This window comes from Myxine glutinosa, chromosome 7 (genome assembly GCF_964187855.1).
Source record: "Myxine glutinosa chromosome 7, kmMyxGlut1.1, whole genome shotgun sequence".
NCBI lineage: Eukaryota > Metazoa > Chordata > Myxini > Myxiniformes > Myxinidae > Myxine > Myxine glutinosa.
In genome coordinates, this window is record NC_136267.1 from 32545456 (window position 1) to 32564883 (window position 19428).

At 42.3% G+C, this 19428-nt stretch overlaps 1 protein-coding gene across 2 annotated transcripts in view; it reads right to left on the reverse strand.

The window, feature by feature from the left end:
• Window positions 1-19428, reverse strand: part of LOC137431101 (integrin alpha-6) — a 148492-nt gene that overhangs the window by 57150 nt on the left and 71914 nt on the right. The window contains exons 8-12 of one of the 2 annotated variants that reach the window (XM_068122008.2): window positions 18674-18762; window positions 12381-12511; window positions 6585-6671; window positions 4024-4085; window positions 126-283 (exon numbers count right to left, since the gene is read on the reverse strand). In XM_068122008.2, the coding sequence (XP_067978109.2) occupies window positions 126-283; window positions 4024-4085; window positions 6585-6671; window positions 12381-12511; window positions 18674-18762 (527 nt within the window). The remainder of the gene's footprint in view (window positions 1-125; window positions 284-4023; window positions 4086-6584; window positions 6672-12380; window positions 12512-18673; window positions 18763-19428) is intronic. The other variant, XM_068122009.2, reaches the window with a different exon arrangement.

The window sequence follows — 19428 nt, forward strand, 5'->3', positions numbered from 1 at the left end:
TTTTTATTTTAAATATAACCTATTTTGCAGTGAAACTTACAATTAATCACATTATACGGGACCATTTCACAAGGACAGTTATGATAAAAGCTGACACGTCTTTTTTGCAAAACAGTTTGGAATACCTGGATTAGCACTTTGGGTTCAATGCAAGTCGTTTGTGTGCCTCGCAAAATCACTTTTCCACTGGATAAAGAATTGCCTTCGGGGTACTGAAGAGAAATGTATGATTTGAGGTCATTCCCTGCTTCATCGGTGACGGATTCCACGCTGTAAGCAAGGACTTAGGGTTTGGGAGGAAAAAACAAAACGTGAGTTTTGCAAATGCACAAAAGAACAACGCTCCAAGAGCATCAGTGCCGGCACATTGTTCCTTCCACAGGAATGTAAATAATTAAATTAAAGTGTGTTTGCAACAAATATATTAATGAACTATGAGGCACGAGCAGGGAATGATGGGGTCATATTCACTCTTCACAGCACTCTATACTTGGATTGTCACAAATTCATTGGAATACATCGTATTGGATTTATTTACCTGAATGTTTTCCACTTATGCTCAAACCATTTAAATATATTGAATTCCCTTTAGTAATGCATAAAATGATCTTTAAAGTTCATGAATTAACAATTACCGTATTTTCATGCAAATAGATTGCATTCAGAAAGTATTCAGACCCCTTCACTATTTTCACATTTTGTTATGTTGCAGCCTTATGCTGAAATCGTTTAAATTCATTTTTTCCCTCATCAATCTGCACTCAATACCCCATAATGGCAAAGAGAAAACAGGATTTTAGAAAGTTTTGCAAATTTATTAAAAAGAAAAAACTGAAATATCACATTTACATAAGTATTCAGACCTTTTGCTATGACACTTGAAATTTAGCTCAGGTGCCTCCCATTCCTCTTGATCATCTTTGAGATGTTTCTACACCTTGATTGGAGTCCACCTGTGGTAAATTCAATTGATTGGACATGATTTGGAAAGGCACACACCTGTCTATATAAGGTCTCACAGCTGACAATGCATATCAGAGCAAAAACCAAGCCATGAGGGCGAAGGAACTGCCTGCAGAGCTCAGAGACAGGATTGTGGCGAGGCACAGATCTGGGGAAGCCTACAAAAAAAACTCTGCTGCATTGAAGGTTCCCAAGAGCACAGTGGCCTCCATAATTATTAAATGGAAGAGGTTTGGAACAACCAGGACTCTTCCTAGAGCTGGCCGCCCGGCCAAACTGAGCAATCGGGGGAGAAGGGCCTTGGTAAGAGGTGACCAAGAACCCGATGGTCACTCTGACTGAGCTCCAGAGATCCTGTGTGGAGATGGGAGAAACTTCCAGAAGGACAACCATCACTGCAACACCAGACCGATCTGGGCTTAATGGCAGAGTGGCCAGACGGAACCCAAACAGTTCAATCTTGGTTTCATTAGACCGCAGAATCTTGTTTCTCACAGTCTGAGAGTCCTTTAGGTGGTTTTTTGCAAACTCCAAGCGGGCTTTCATGTGTCTTTCACTGAGGAGAGGCTTCTGTTCTAAAGGGTGCCTGCTGTTATTGAATCTTACTATAATTCACCAAATGTTCGTCCGTCTGTCTGTCCGTCCGTCCGTTCCCAGGTACCGCAAAAACGGCTGAACCGATCGCAACGAAATTTTGGGTGGGTAATCCTGGGACCCCTGGAGTAAAATGGGCTATATTATCTTACTATAATTCGCCAACTGTCCATCCGTCTGTCAGTCTGTTCGAAGGTACCGTAAAAACTGCTGAACCGATCGCAAATATATTTTGGGTGGATAATCCTAGGATCTCCAGGAGTAAAATAGGCTATTTAGTTTTCCCAATTTCAGCTTTAGTCTCCAGCATTCTCAGGTTTGGACTGCCACATAACATTCGCGTTCGCATAACGTTCATTGTTCTCATTGTGACGATGTTGTTTTCCTGGGTGCCGCACAAACGGCTGCACCGATCGCTGCACAGCTGCACCGATTGGACTCGGTGACCTCGGCCAAAGACCTTTTATAAGGACACGGGTTGAATCCCTGCTTGAGAGAATTCCAACCCCCTCGCCGCCATCACGGCCGTCTCTCCAACTCACAATCCCACGAGATATGCGAAAAGGAAATGACCCAAAACCAATATAAACATCATTCATATATAAACATCATTAAAAGTAAATAATGACCTCGCCAAAGTTCAAACGCCGTTTAATCTCTACATGAGAGAATTCCACATCGATATTTGGGCGGTGAATACGCTAACAGATCGCTGTCTCCATCGATCGCTAACAGATCGCTGTCTCCATCGATCTTGCCAAGGCCGTAACACCTATCGGCTCAAAATCCTTTTAACTGTTGATTTGGTACAGTTACATGTATCGGGAATTTGGTACACGAATCGGGAGTACATACGACATAGCGATTGTGAACACGATCACGATTCACGATCACGATCATCACGATCATCGTGTATCAATCACGATTTGAAACACGATGGAATAATATTTACCGATATGAACAGTGATGGGGCTTTTATTGAAATTCTAAAGATACTGTTTAGATTTTGATGATTTGCGTGTGATATGATTCAACGGATGTTTATATGAATCGTTTAAAATAAAAAAAAGCCTTCAATTTCTGATATTTTGCCTTTTCATTTGGGCCTCCCAATTGAAGCCCCGCCCATAGGGCGGGTACCGTTGCTAGTTTTTCCAATTTCAGCTTTGGTCTCCAGCATTTTCAGGTTTGGACTCCCGCCTAACGTTATTGTCCCGGGTACCGCAAAAACGGCTGCACCGATCGCAACGATACACCTCCATGCCCGTGGGATTCCCACGGGTGACCCCACTAGTAATTCTAATCGAACGTTTGATCCATTCACACGGACACGTTTTTTTCCTGGTCATGTGGAGAAGAAAGCTAGCATGTGGGGTATGCCCGTGTACAGGTTATACGTGCCTAAGATTTTCCGAGAGCACATTTTTCCCCAGGTGCGGGGTATACGTATACCAGGGGGTGGGTTATTTCTATGAAAATACAGTAATGTTGAAAATCAATAGCAAAGTTTTCTCTGAAATTTTTCATATAAATGTTTTAAAATATTAAACACCTATAACCAACATGCTTTCTCAATTATTTCATGAAATGTATTCCTCTTGGGCTAGAAAAAAAGGTAACTGTTATCTGAAGTTGCCAACGCAAATTGTTCAATGCCATTATGGATCATATACTTTCAAAATATGCAGAAGGCACCTTCTCCCTGTGACCTAATAGTGCTGTGATTGTCAACTTGTAAAAATTGCATGGTTACAGAAAATATAAATCCTTCTCTCCAAAAACTAATTGATCATCGAGCTAACAGCATTGCTCTCAGGCCTGGCAGGATAGCCTAGGCCCGAGAGGTATACACTCTCACCTCTGTTCTGAGCTGTCTAGCCTGTGGGCAAATCTTTGTTTAGCTATGAACTATCATCCTGGTGTTTTGCAGGCAGGGCAATGCATCAATGGGTGCCATCCCTCAGATGAATATTAAACTGGGGGTTCAACATTTGTTGGTGGACCTTTGCAAAGAATAGAAAAGCTGTCGCCAGCATGCCGATTCCAAATTCCATATTCCTGCTCTAACCTACTTAGTCGAACGTCATACTAGGCCAGCTTGTTCTTGAAAGTCATGGGCCAGCAGCATCGTTAATGGCCAAACTTGGGCTAAAACAGAAACATCGTTAGAGGCCCAGATTCAACCGAGCTTAATGTCCCATGCACAGCCTGAGCTCCGGTGTTCACACCCAACGATGTCCAATCCACTCACAAACCCTTCCTCAGGGCCTCTCCATAAACCAGAATCCTCCAAGCCAAGCCCTCCCAGAGTCTCTCTCTCTCTGCACCACTGTGCGACACATTTTATGGCCAAACCAGCCAATCAGCAAGTGCCACCTGGCCATAAGGGTGTGGTTCACCATGTTCACTTTACATCCCCTCTCCCTCAAACAAATTGCCATGTTTCATGCAAAATATAATACTTACTGACGTCAGAGGAAAAAGCAGACACCTTGCCATCTGCTTCGAAGCAAACTTTAAGTTTCAAACTGTTTTCAGAAGGAAAAAGGATTAAACAATACACAGCATAATGATGAACATGAATATAAATATAATCAAGTAGTTTTGCTAATTTTGTAGATGTCATGTCACATCAGATGTGGGAAACGAGCAGTTGCTTCAACTGTTTAAGATAACAATCTCAAAAGTGGCATTGCTTTCCAAATAATTAACTTCATTAAAAGCACATACTAAATATGGGATGAAATAATATGATTTAATAATTTATTTACAGATTTTCAATCTTGTATAATTTCTCAGATAATATTATCATAGCACATATCGTTTAAACATGTCCTGTTGCTTGTGAAACTGTTCTACCTTGTGAAACTTATGTGAAACTGTTATGAAACCAAACTGAAAGTTATAAGGCAGCCAAGAAGGCTGCAAAGAAAGGTAGCAAAGGCGCAGGAGGCATGTTCGGAGAACGCTTGGATTCGGAAGAGGGTCAGAGAGCGGTATTCAGGATTGCAAAGCAGATAGCGAAAAAGAGGTGTGATGTGATGGGGGTGAGTTGCTTGAAGGATGAAGTGGGACAAATCGTTGTGGACCCAGATGGAATTAAAGGAAGATGGAAGAGATACATGGAAATGCTGTTGAATGCAGAGAATGAATGGGATGGCAACATAGAGAGTAACCCAGTTTTAGGACCGGCAGAGAAGATAACTGAGAAGGAAGTTGAGGAAGCGATAAAAGCAAGGAAGAGTAGAAAAGCGGGAGGGCCGACGGGTGTTGTGGGAGATATGTTGAAGGCAGCAGGAAGTTGGGGTGTGAAGAGAATGACAGAGATCTGTAATCTGGTGGTGAAAGAAGGCCGCATTCCAGTGGATTGGGAACTGAGTACCCTCGTCCCTCTATACAAGGGGAAAGGTGACCCTTTGGACTGTGGCTCGTATAGAGCGATAAAGTTATTGGAGCATGGAATGAAGGTATTGGAAAGGATGTTGGAGAGGAGGATAAGGCAGAAAGTGAAGATCGACGAAATGCAGTCTGGATTTATGCCAGGAAGAGGAACGACAGACGTGCTTTTTGTTGTAAGGCAGTTGCAGGAGAAGTACATGGAGAAGAGTAAGAAGTTGTTTCTTGGGTTTGTTGATCTGGAGAAAACATTCGATAGGGTTCCACGCGAAGTAGTGACATGGGCATTGAGGAATTTAGGAGTGGAGGAATGGTTGATGAGAGTAGTGATGGCATTGTATGAAAGAGCGCACACAGCTGTAAGGACGAAGGACGGGAACAGTGGTGAGTTTGAGGTGAAGGTGGGAGTGCATCAGGGGTCGGTACTAAGTCCACTACTATTTGTTGCTGTGATGGAGGTGCTGGCTCGGAACGTAAAGGAAGGTTTACCGTCAGAGTTGTTGTATGCAGATGATCTGGTGTTGATTGCAGAAAGTATGGATGGACTGAAGGAGAAGATGAACAAGTGGAAGGAATGCATGGAGACAAAAGGTCTGAAGGTGAATATCGGAAAGACAAAGGTGATGTCAAGTGGTAAAGCATGTGGTGAGGTGGAAAGAACTGGGTAGTGGCCGTGTGCTGTGTGCAGGAAGGGTGTCGGAGTGAACTCCATTCAATGTACAATGTGCGCTGAGTGGGTTCATCAAAAATGTAGTGGTTTGAGAGGGTCATTAACCAGTGTGGCAGCTACATTCAAGTGTAAGGTGTGCACAGAGGGAGCTGCAGACGGAGGAAATGTTGAGTTGGATCTTGGAGATGGCATGAAGCTGGAAGGTGTGAAAACATTTTGCTACCTCGGAGACATGCTCGATGGAGAAGGTGGATCAGATTCGGCAACGGTTGCTAGAGTGAGATGTGCATGGAAGAAGTTTCGGGAACTGAGTGGCGTGCTGATGAGGAGGAGAGTGTCGCTGAAGCTGAAGGGAAAGGTGTATGCTGCATGTGTGAGAAGTGTTATGATTTATGGGAGCGAGACATGTGTAATAAACGTAGAGCAGCAACGGAGGCTGGAAAGGGTGGAAATGCGAATGGTTCGGTGGATGTGCGGAGTGTCGCTGAGAGAGAGGAAGACAAATGATGAATTGCGAAAGATGATGGGAATAGAGCCTGTGATGGATGCTGTGAAGAAGAACAGGTTGAGATCGTTTGGTCATGTGTTGGGGAAGGATAAAAGTGACTGGTTGAGAAGAGTGATGGCAATGAATGTAGAAGGAAGTAGAGGATGGGGAAGACCGAGAAAGACTTGGCTAATGATAGTGGAAGAAGAAATGCGGGCAAGGGGGTTAACAAGGGGAGATGCAGAAAATAGGGCAAAATGGAGAAGATTGTCATGGGGACTGCAAAGCTAACCCCCACTCTAGCAGGGAAAATGGCCTTAAAATGCCTGGTGTTGTTGTTGTTGTTGTGTGTTACTTGTGAAAATATTAAAGCTCATTGACATAACATCAGGTTCTTCTTCTTTTTTTGCATGTTGTTTATAATATGAGCATTGTATTTTCAAAAACAAAAATAAATGCACAATTTCTACTTACCAATGTTTGTCTCCACACTTTCCTAACTTCATATCTATATCCTTGGGTTCCATATATTTCGACCTAATGGAAACTACTGGGCTTGATCTGTGAAAAGTGTGAGAAAGAATATAACAAAAGTATATTATAAATTGCAAACTACTAATTGTATTAATTTACACAAGGAGCTGATACTCTAGGTCTCCTGACGTTTTCGGTGGTATGAGGAATAGATCTGTGTAATATGAAGGCTAAATGTTGATCGGTTTTTTAAATATCCCGTACACAAGCCAAGTTACTGAGATGGTTGCCATGGCAACATAATTCATCCAATCACCGCCATGATCTAATCAGGTTGAGATAACGTCATGAGGAATAGTTATCTGCAATATGAAAGCTAAATGTTGAACGGTTTTTTAAATATCACGAGATGGTTGCCATGGAAACATAATTCAGCCAATCACCGCCGTGATCTAATCAGGTTGAGATAACGTCACGAGGAATAGATATCTGCAATATGAAAGCTAAATAGTTGAACGGTTTTTTAAATATCACGTACACAAAAGTACATGGACGGATGATTGGTCGGTCGGCTGGACGGAGCTCATTTTAATGACCTCATTAACACTGGTGTTGGCTTCGCGGTTAGGGTGCCGGCTTGGGATCCTAGGATCCTGGGTTCGAATCCCGGTCGATCGCTGAATTAACGCCAGGGGGGTTGACTCAGCCTGTCATCCGTCTGAGGTCGGCAAATTGAGTACCAGCTTGCTGGGATGAATGATCCCGGTGTGTACCCCGGTTTGGAACAGGTACACCATATCCCTACACATCGTAAGAGCGTGACCAAGGGTTGGCGTCAGGAAGGGCATCCGGCCATAAAAACATTGCCTCAAACAGGGAACCATGATTGTCATGGGGCCCGCAAGGCTAACCCCCGCTCTAGCGGGGAAAATGGCCTTAAAACGATCATTCATTCATTCATTCATTAACACTATGTAATGTAATGCACAAATAGGTTAACACGTATCCACCCCTCTCTCTTTCCTCTTTTCCTGTTCCTTCTTTCCTTTGATTGTTTTGTCCAACCATGACCCCATTTCCTATGTCATTATCCTGCCTTTTTATTTTCTCTTTAACATCATTCTCTTTTCCATCAGCTTATTTTAGCTCTTTCACGAGCCTCGATTCAGTATACAAAGAAAAAAAGAAAAAAAAAATCTAATATAAAATGATATGTGAAAGGACTTCACAAAGTGCTGTACAATGGATCCCCTCCAATAATTTACACCAATGATCAGGTTTTATTAAATTTTTCACAATTTTTCATTCAAGCTCTGATATCTGCTGTTTACATTCGACATGTTCATCATTCTACAAATACAATTGAGGGACTTTAACAAATATAGTGGAGGAGTCCGGTGTTGGAAGTTATATAATTGCTGCAGGGTGTCCCTGCTTAACGTCGTACCGGTTAACGTTGTTTCGTTATAACATCTGTACTAGTTATATACCAAGGCTTCACATAACATTGCGATTATTTACCTATCTAACTCACTATTACATCGTCGGTTATAAAATTGTCTTGGAAAGTCATGGACACACGTGGCGAAACTGCAAATGCCAAATCGCGACGCTGGTTATATCTCGACACAGGCTGGGAGCCGGGAGGGCAGGCTCTCCCAGGAATCCTTTTTTGTTAACTTGAGAACGGATTCACGGATTTCAATGAAACCACTCTCAGGAAGTAAACACAACCACTCATCCCTCTCCCTATGGTAATTCCCAATCTCCATGAATCTAAACTGAAATCTTCCAATAACAATACAACTTTCTCAGCTTCTGTTGCCACAGCCATACTCATCTATACACAAAGAATTAAGTTAAGCACCCCCCCGTTTTTTTACAACCTCGCACATTACAAGTTTGTTGTCGTCAAAACAGTGTAATATACCCATGATATTGCTATATTTTCTGGAGAAGTGATATTATGGTCACATAAAAACATAACAATCATGCCGTTTTCAATATTTTATTCTGAATAATTTAAGGTGAAATTTTTTGGGAATTTTAGGCATATTTTCACCTCAATTTAAGTATGGAGCTATAGGTCCATCACGGACAGTGTGGATGACGTTTATGTTTTCTAACGTACAGTCATTGTTCTGAGAAGACCTCTAGCGATCTTTGCGTCAATAACGTGTGTAGGACCCACGTGATCGGATCACTGACTCAACCCTACGTCTCATAGACCCTGTAAGCCGTCGTATGCGTTGCTGTGGCAGGTTGTTCCATTCCCGATGTAATGCACGTTCCAATTCATCCAGATTGGCTATTGGAGGGACCATCTTCGCAATTTGTCGTCCCAACATGTCCCAAACGTGCTCGAGGGGGTTCAGGTCAGGACTGTACGCAGGCCAGGGGATGGTTGTCACAGCACCTTGCTCCATCCGATCACGTGGGTCCTACACACGTTATTGACGCAAAGATCGCTAGAGGTCTTCTCAGAACAATGACTGTACGTTAGAAAACATAAACGTCATCCACACTGTCCGTGATGGACCTATAGCTCCATACTTAAATTGAGGTGAAAATATGCCTAAAATTCCCAAAAATTTTCACCTTAAATTATTCAGAATAAAATATTGAAAACGGCATGATTGTTATGTTTTTATGTGACCATAATATCACTTCTCCAGAAAATATAGCAATATCATGGGTATATTACACTGTTTTGACGACAACAAACTTGTAATGTGCGAGGTTGTAAAAAAACGGGGGGGGTGCTTAACTTAATTCTTTGTGTATATATAATAATAGCGTAAGGACTCGACTTTGTTATCCCTTTTACGCCGCACCCAGTGACCCGATGCCCACGGCACGAATGGATTTACGATCTACGAACCGCGCTCTTTGTTTATCACGTACAGCCATACTCGAAAAATCTGAATTAGCCGACGTTGGGGCCCAAAAGCATCCGATTAACTGCCGATACGACGCCATCTTACGACGCCATCGTATTGGCGTCTGCTGGGCGAAGGCGAAGCAAGCCGTCTGCTGATTGGACAGGCGAAGACGAAAGCAAGCCGTCCACCAAGTGGACAATCCAGAGCATGCATTTGTGCCGGTGTCGGCGATCGTTGTTCATATATGCACTCTTCATTCTCATCTTTCTTCCTAACTCTTACTCGGACAAGCAAATCCCCTATGCCATCCATAATGGTACACTCTATCCATACACCACATCCTCCCTTCCGTGGATGTTCCACGGGTTTCGGCTAGTCTATATAATAATAGCGTAAGGACTCGACTTTGTTATCCCTTTTATGCCGCACCCAGTGACCCGATGCCCACGGCATTAATGGATTTACGATCTACGAACCGCGCTCTTTGTTTATCACGTACAGGCATACTCGAAAAATCTGAATTAGCCGACGTTGGGGCCCAAAAGCATCCGATTAACTGCCGATACGATGCCATCTTACGACGCCATCTTATTGGCGTCTGCTGGGTGAAGGCGAAGCAAGCCGTCCGCTGATTGGACAGTCGAAGGCGACAGCAAGCCGTCCACTGAGTGGACAATCCCAGAGTGGTGCTATGCCGATTCCTATTACGAATCCATTCATTTTTCAAAAGTATATCGTAGCGTTGTCAATTAAGTAGATTGCAATAAATACGTTGTTCATATACGCACTCTTCATTCTCATCTTTCTTCCTAACTCTTACTCGGACGAGCAAATCCCCTATGCCATCCATAATGGTACACTCTATCCATACACCACATCCTCCCTTCCGTGGATGTTCCACGGGTTTCGGCTAGTTTACATTAAAACAAGAACTCTTACTCCTCATTCACTCCCACTTCTCATTTTGATTACATTCAGAAAATGCTTGTATATTCAATACTTCATATATATATATATATATACAGCAATCTATCACCTTAGCAAACAGCATTTCCGATTATACACCACCTTTTAAAGCACCACAAAGCAGGTTGCTCTGCAGTACACGCAACACAGATGAGAAAAGGATACAAACAAAAATTAGCTGATATTTCAATCACTTATTTGCACTGTTTTTAAAGGGTGAAAGTTAATTGGACACCGCTCCTTTCCAATTCCATCTCCAGGTGCTGCATGACGTCATCACCAGGCACTGGAGGGGGCCCGGCGATGATACACACTGAAAGGGAGTACTCAGTTTTCACTTCGGTTTCTTTCTTTCTTGCTTGCTTGTTTGTTTGTCCGGGCGATATTTCAGCCATCCTTTGAGCTAGGAAGCTAAAATTTGGGCACAATAGTGAGCACGTGCTTTGGCAAAAACTGTATTTTTTTGTTTTTCGATTAATTGATTAATTACTTAATTATTATCGATTAACTATGTACTTATTTATTTTCTTTCTCATCTGGGCAATAGCTCAGGCATCTTTTGAGCGAGGAAGCTGATATTTGGACATGACAATGATCAAGTGAAAGGATATTTTTGATTTATTGATTAATCAATTAATCGATTTATTATTTATTGATGAATAAATTAATTGATTTTTTTTAGATTAATGACTTATTTAATTAATTTTCAAAAAGATACAGCTTCGGATGAAACACTGGTGGCTGAAGTATGCTATTATCCAATTGATTAAGAAATTATTTTACGATCATTATTTATTGATTTAAATTGCACAATTGATCAATCAATTATTGTACACCTCTCCCTCCCAATACTGTCTCTATGTGCTGCATGGCGGTATCGCGCTGGAGGATATTTATTTATTTGGCATGGGGGAGATGGACTTTGAATGTATCTGCACTTGTTTTTCTTTATTTTCTCTTAAAACCTATTGGTCAAAACACTATATCATCAATTTATTATGTAAGCAAAAATAGTAGAATTTCCCTCTTCCCCTCTGCACTTTAGGGGTGGTGGACTGGTGGACTGATGCAACATGGTGCAATATATAAACAATGAAAAGTGTGTGAATTTACCTAAATGTGATGCATTTAATGGGGGCGAAGGAAGCTAGCCTCACCCCCCTTTATTTACGTTAATTATTATGAGATAAATTCATTCATGTAACGCCGTTTCACGTAACGTCGTGTTTTCAAGAACGTAAGCTGAGGACCAAGTGTAATGTAATGTAATGTAAATGTTCCAGACTCATATCTACTCAAATGATGTTTTATTAACGGTATTAGGAAAATCATTTTTTTCGCAACTCTGTGTTGGAGGTATTGATTATTGCAAAATTACTGGAAACTATTTATTACCCACACAGACATGGCGGATTTATTACCCACATTTATTACCCACAGAGACATGGCGGATTCTCCCTCCCTCTCCAATACTTATGTTTACCTAAAATGGAGGGTCTGAACATACAAAGTGCTATTGTTCTACAATGGTGAAACACATATATATATATATATATATATATACCAAGAAATAAAAGCTCACCTTCTGTAATATTTCCTCATATTCATATTTTTATCTCAAATCAACATTTCTTGAGTATAAAGCAATAACAATAAATTTCACTTCACTGTTCCAATACTTATGGAGGACACTGTATATATAGTATTGTGATAAAATATTAAAATGTTGTCATGTCTTGACTACTAGCTGTGTGCATCTCTTTTGCAAAAAACCTTGTGAACGGGCCATGCAACAGCATCTCATGTTGAATCCTATTCGATAAAAGGCCGAGATCATAATTTTACACTGACGGCATAAATTTACATAATTAACATAAATATACATTGGTTATCATGTCCTATCCCATTTGCCTGAGTTTCACTCATCATTGTCTCTTTCTCTCTTCACCTGATGATAGCCACACGGTCATTCAGAGAACCCACAGCAATGTCTGGGTAAGTGTTCCCATCTATATCCCATCCGCCTGCCAGAGAGACACCAAAATGGTCCATGCCCATGATTTCTTCACCATCAATGACCTGCCAGGAATTAAAATACATGTTGTTTCAGTTTGCTGCGTATTCTTTCATGTCAACATCAAAAGTTACTAAAGCGGTGAAACAAATGTCTTACTCAATCTTCCAGCACAACACTTGTTCATGAACTACTACGATTGATTTATATACAGGGTGAATCAAAAGTAGTGGCCGCGCCCGATTTCTGTTTTTTGGCTGTCAGATTCTTTCTGGGATGTCATGTTGTTAATAATTGTCTTGCAGATTATTAATTTTCTTAATTTTTTATTTATTTTTGTTTTGTTTTGCAGGTTATTGCTGAGAGTTTGGAAAGTTACTGAAGTTGCACCAAATTGAACCATTAATTATCTTTCAATGAATCAACGCATTGCGGCCGTGAAACATTACTACAAATGTAATGAACAACCAACGATGGCGGCACGCCGTTTGGCACAGGATTTCGATATCAACCCACCCCAGGGAAAAAACAAACGATTGATTGTCAAGAAATTTGAAGCAACAGGGTCGGTAGCCACTGCAAAGAAGTCCGGTCGTCTAAAAACGGCAACGAATGTAGCTAAGGCTGAAGAAGCCATCAGGAGACTGGAACAAAGTCCGCAAAAGTCAACTCGCCATTTATCTGCAGAGTTGGAAGTGAGCCAATCAAGTGTTATCCGTATCCTTCACCAGAAAAACTGGAAACCTTACATTCCACGCTTACTGCATGCCCTTCATGATGGAGATGACGAGCGGCGTCTTCAATTTTGCGAAGAGTTCTTAGCTAAACTTGACGAAGAGGACACAATGCCAGACAACATCTGGTGGTCAGATGAGGCATGTTTTAAGCTTAACGGCACAATTAACAGACACAATTGTGTCTACTGGGCTGCGGGGAACCCAAAAGTGACAGTTGAGAAGGAGGTAAATTTACCTGGCGTGACAGTTTGGGCAGCCATATCTCCATTAGGGATAATTGGACCCTTTTTTTGAGGGATCTGTCACTGCAGAAATTTAGCTGGATATGCTGCAAACCTTCTTTTGGCCCAGGGTACAAGATCAGGACTGTTATTTCCAGCAAGATGGAGCTCCACCTTATTATGGACGTCATGTTCGTCAGTGGCTTGATGAAAACTTTCCCGGAAAGTGGATCGGCCGCCGCGGTCCGATCGAGTGGCCGGCACGCTCCCCAGACCTTACACCTCCAGATTTCTTTCTTTGGGGGCTCATGAAAGACCTTGTTTATCGTGAAAAGCCTCATACCATTCAGGAATTGAAAGCTCAAATCACTGCAAAGTTTGAGGAAATTGATATCGAACTCTGCAAGCGTGTGTGCCACTTTGTGCCTGCTCAGCTACAATTGTGCATCGATCACGAAGGAGGGCACTTTGAAAATTGCAAGTAAAACAGCTTGGTACACTTCCGTAATCATTTTCCCCCGAATAAATGGTTAGATAAACATGTTATTCATTTATTTCTACCTTCTTGTACACTAATACAAATGGCAAACAATCAACTGACAGAAATATATATATAAATATATATATATATATATAAACAGAAATCGGGCGCTACTTTTGACTCACCCTGTATGTACTTACATGAGATGACTTCACCTTTAATTTAAACCACAAATAAATTCCAATGACATACACCATACAGACATGAACACTTCATTGTTTTGTATAAATGATTGAGGCTCGTGGAAGAGGTAGAGCCGAATGGAAGCGAACAAAATGGAAAAACCAATAGCATAGTATAAGTGAGAGTGTAGTCAAGGGAAGGGGTTAGGGGGAGAATGACACATTGGCAGTGGCATAGATAGGGTTTGTGGTGCCTGGGGCCAAAGGTAAATTCTAGCACCCACAGGCACTGGCATATTCAGAAATTTATATTGGTGGGCATATAAAAGATTTCTAACCTTCCGCAGTATCTCAGCAGCAGAGGTGAGCTCCCCTACTCTTTCCGAAGGACTCCGTGGGATCTTTAACATCCATCAACTAAATGCCAGCAGACGGGATGCCCAGGTTAACGTCCATCCAAGGGACGGCACATAAATTGATGAATCACCCTGCCTGTGAAACACCACGATGACCATTTATAGCTGGGTCGGGATTCAAACCCAGAATAGACAGCTCAGAGGCGACGTCTGCGTACCTCGAGGCCATCCTGTCAGCCCAACACCCTTCCTGAGACCTCTCACAATGTTTACCCTTTTGTCCAGCATCCAGACCCTTCGAGTAGAAGCACCTTCTGTGCTTTTTTCCCTCACCCGTCTGTCCTCACCATATACGTCGTACATCATGGCATATCTTGTGTGTACACACAGGCCGGGCTTAAGAAAACTCTACCCGTGAAAGAGAGGAAAATTAAGAATTATCCTCGGATGGGCGCACACATTATAAAGAGAGGAAAATTAAGAATTATCCTCGGATGGTCGCACACATTATAAAGAGAGGAAAATTAAGAATTATCCTCGGATGGTCACATATATTATAAAGAGAGAGAAATTATAGAAGAGTGGCGATTCCAACACTGATCTTTATACTAACTGGATAGGAGGGGAGCTCATTTTTTGAAGCCATTTGTCCGCCAAATTTGTTCTCCCATGAGCTCCCGCACTCTTGATTGTAACTCAGGTGCATGACACTTAAAGATTAAATGTGATTCCTCTTCTCCTTTGATCACGACTGTTGAGGTTTTGACAACCGTAAACAGCACACAATGGCATTTCATATATGCAATAACAATGCTTTTTTCAACCCGAATGGACTAAAATCAAGTTGGAATGGTATAAAATCAAGAGGGAAAGGAAAAATATCAAGTGGGAAAGGAGAAAAATCAAGTGGGAAGGTGGAATTTTCATAGTAAATATGCACCGTGAAGCAAGTACCGTGTCTGTATTGACGCAAATGGAATTTTCTGTTATTAGAGAAGGAATATGGTGGGTGGAGCACTTCCGGTGGTTTCAGGATCGTGGATAGAGCTCTTCCGGTGACTTCGGGTGGTTTTAGGACTGCCCAACCAATTAACGTTCGGCACCCTATCAAGTGAGTATAGAGATCAGTGGATTCCAATCCAAGACGTCGAAAGGAGAAGAGAGAGTAACAAGAAATTGGTAAATAACTAACTTATCAAGTGATATTCACCGTCGCTAATTTAATTTGGCTCGTATGGCGCGTGGTCGACACGTAATTACGTCATTACAACATATCTGTCCAACAATTATAACTCCTCCTTCCCTTCAAGCTATCATGGGTGATCTCCGTATTACAAAATGAATATTACCTCATCACAGGTTGGGCTTAAGGAAACTCTACCCAATTGAGGTGATTAGTAATTACAAAAATGTTAAACTAGATGGAAAGAGTTTGTAAACATGTCTACCCTCAGAAGAGCCAGAAAACAATATCTCTCCACTCTCCAGACTGGACTCTCAAACCTGTCTCACTCCTCCAAATCCTGGTGGCTTTTGGTCAAATCTGTTTCTGGTGTTCGTTCCCCCTCCATTCCCTCCCTTACCTCAAAAGGCTACACAGCTGAATCTGCACGTGAAAAAGCCGAATGCCTCAACTCTGTGTTTGCCTCAAAATGTTGTGTCCAAACCCATATCTCTCTGTACCCACCTTACCAAGTCATACCCAGCTGCTCCTGGACTCTGTGTCCTTCTCTCCCGACAAGGTGGAGAAGTTTCTGTCAAACCTCGACTCCGATTCTGCAACTGAACCAGGCGGCATCAGCCCACAGGTCCTAAAATCCTGCTCTGCCGCTCTTTCACACCCTCTCTCTGAACTCTTCACGCTCTCTTTTGCTCAAGGTCATCTGCCATCAGCTTGGAAATCTGCCAACATCACCGCTTTGCACAAAAAAGGTGCAAAAACAGATCCCAGCAACTACAGACCAATCAGCCTTTTCCCAATTATCAGCAAAGTCATGGAATCCATCATTGCTTCAGATATTAAATCTTTCCTCTTCTCCAAAGGCTTGATCTCTGATCATCAATTTGGTTTCAGACCTGGACACTCCACTCTGGACATGCTGCTTCTGCTTTCTCAACAATGGATGGAGGTCCTCAATGCCAAACAGGAAATTAGAGCAGTCTCCCTTGACATATCACGTGCCTTCGATACAGTCTGGCACCCCGCTCTGCTCACCAAACTCTCCTCCTTTGGTATCCATGGAAATCTCCACGTATGGCTTGCGGACTTCCTCAGCGGTTGCAGTCAACATGTGGCCCTGAAGGGAATTCTCTCATCTCCCCTTCCTGTTCAGGCTGGAGTTCCTCAAGGCAGTGTTCTGGGCCCTCTGCTTTTTCTGGTCTGTATCAATGATCTCTCCGACTCTCTGGAAAATCCTCTCTATATCTTTGCTGATGACTCCATTCTCTGCCGCTCCATACCTCATCCTTCAGATCGGCAGTCTGCAGCCTCCTCACTCTCTGCAGACCTGGACAAAATCACAGACTGGTTAAACAAGTGGAACATGTCTTTCAATCCTGACAAATCTCACACTCTTACTATGTCTTTCCGAAAAGACCATCTGGACAACCCTCCCATATACTTTCTCAGCAATCCTCTCCAAGAAGTTCTGTCACTTAAGCTTTTGGGTCTCACTATCTGCCATGATCTTTCATGGGAAACCCACATTTCAAAGCTGGCCTCCAAAGTCATTTGCCGACTGGGCATCCTCCATCGTGCGAAGTCCTTCCTTGGCACACCTGAGCCTCCACCACCACCCCTCCACATGGGGGTGGAGGCAGGAGAGGGAGGGGTGAGGAAGGGAGTGGGGGAGTGGAAGGGGGTTCATCACCTTTTCGTTGAATATATGCTGGTGAATGTGCCGTTCGTCACGTTTCTGAGTTAAGTGTGATGCCAATCAGGAAGAAGAAGAAGAAGCCTTATTCCCAACTTCGTACACTTCCGGAATTGTTTGATTTATTTATGTTCAAATGTCTGGTGATTGTATTGTATTTATTTATGCGAATGTGTACTTGTATATAACTGTCATTAATTTTAAAAGGCTTAGGCACTATCGATATTTTACTTTTTTTTTTTTTTTTTTTGTTAATCCAAAAAAATTAATAAATAAAGATTAACTTTTTTTTTTTTTGCCTATCACACTACCAGGCACTCACTGATGAACCTATGAAGGTTTGACGAAGATCCGTTTAGCCATCTCTGAGAAAATTGGCGACACACACGACACACACACCACACACACACAGACAACCAACAGCTCTCTTATATAGTAGATTTACAGTTTACCCCCCCCCCCCCCCATCCTACACCTATGCTGACATTGGGGTGAATAATCTGCACACAAGGTAAATAAAAGACAGAAAGAAGAGGAAGGGGGAAAGCAGACATGAAATAGAGAAGCAACAAACCAACCGACAACTAACAAACGAAAAGAGGTGAGGGAGAGGGGGAGGAATAACAACAGCCTGGAAAAAAGGATTGGTTGGAAATGGGGTCCTTTGAGGTAGAGATCAGGGTGGAGAGAAAAGAGGAACAAATGAGAGGGGGTGAGCAGTGAGCCTGGATTTTGAGAGTTTAACGAGAAGAGGTTACTGGCAAACCATGTGTGCCCTGCAGTAACCTGGGAGAGACTGAGTCAAGAGAGGGCAGAAGGTGCAAGACAAAAACAAGAAATGGTGCAACCATAAGAGGAGAGTTAGGTGAGCAGGGTGGGGTGCCAGGTCATATCGAAACCACGAAATATGTCAAGGGAGACGGCTCTAATTTCCTGTCTGGCATTGAGGACCTCCATCCATTGATGAGACAGCAGAACAGAAAGCCACCGGTGTGGTAATACCTATGCAAGTTTGGACTGGTTGTTGTACTGCATTGATATTTATGTACAAGGGGCGCTTTCGCCTTCTGGGCAGCACTATTACACAACCGGGTCAAGTCTTCCTTTGTTGTCCTTGTTAGTACTGTTCGTTGTCCATATTAAACCCGATTGGACCTGCACCTGACTGTGTGGCATCTCTTTTACAACTACTCGCGCTAAACATATCTGACTGGCTGGTAGATTCAGCTTAACATCATCTGCAGGGTGCAATTTACCTCGATAAGTTTAACCCTGCAAAGATCACGTGTTTCACCAGTTAACAAATCTAATGCCAACATTAATATCAGCTATCCTGATCAATATTGCCAATTATATAAAATGTGGCGACTTTCTCACCTGTACATTTTTAATTTCATCACTGTTTTTCTGTCCACGATAGATGTAAACTTTTCCCTTGCCATCATACGGTGCACCGACTGCAAAGTCTGGCGGACAAGTAAGAAAAAGACATCTCATTAAAGGAATTTTGTGATGACATTTTGCAAGTGTGATCTATTCACCTGGAACGAAATGATAAACACTGTTGAGAGCTTTAAAAGTTTCATTGAAGACATTCCTTTTGGCTGTATAATGTTACTCATTGGAGGACTGTACACCATATTGGCTCATTACAAGGAGCAGAGATTCTCACCATCTTATCCTAATGCTACTAATAATGTCTAAATTTTGATCTACAGAGTGGCCGCAAAGTCCCTATGCACACAGATAGAATTTAGTTAAAATTTATCTGTATGCTTCCCTCCATTCTCAGCACAAATTTTCTCCATGTTCTTCTGGACATCTTCTTCCATGTTGGGGGTTGGAGGTCATAAAAGCAGCCCCTGACAGCTGTTTTGAGGTCTTCAACTGTTGTTAGGCGGAGATGAGAAATTTCCTCTTTCACAATGCCCCAAAGCGAGTTGTCACATGTTAAGTCCGGACTTCGAGGAGGCCACACCATCTCAGATCCACGTCCAGTCCATCGTCCACTGAATTTGTCGTCGAGATATTCTCTAACTGCGAGAGCATAATGTGCTGGTGCACCATCTTGTTGTCGGATAGCTGTTGCCTCGACACCTCTCTAACGCAGTTGTGGAACAAACCACGTCTGA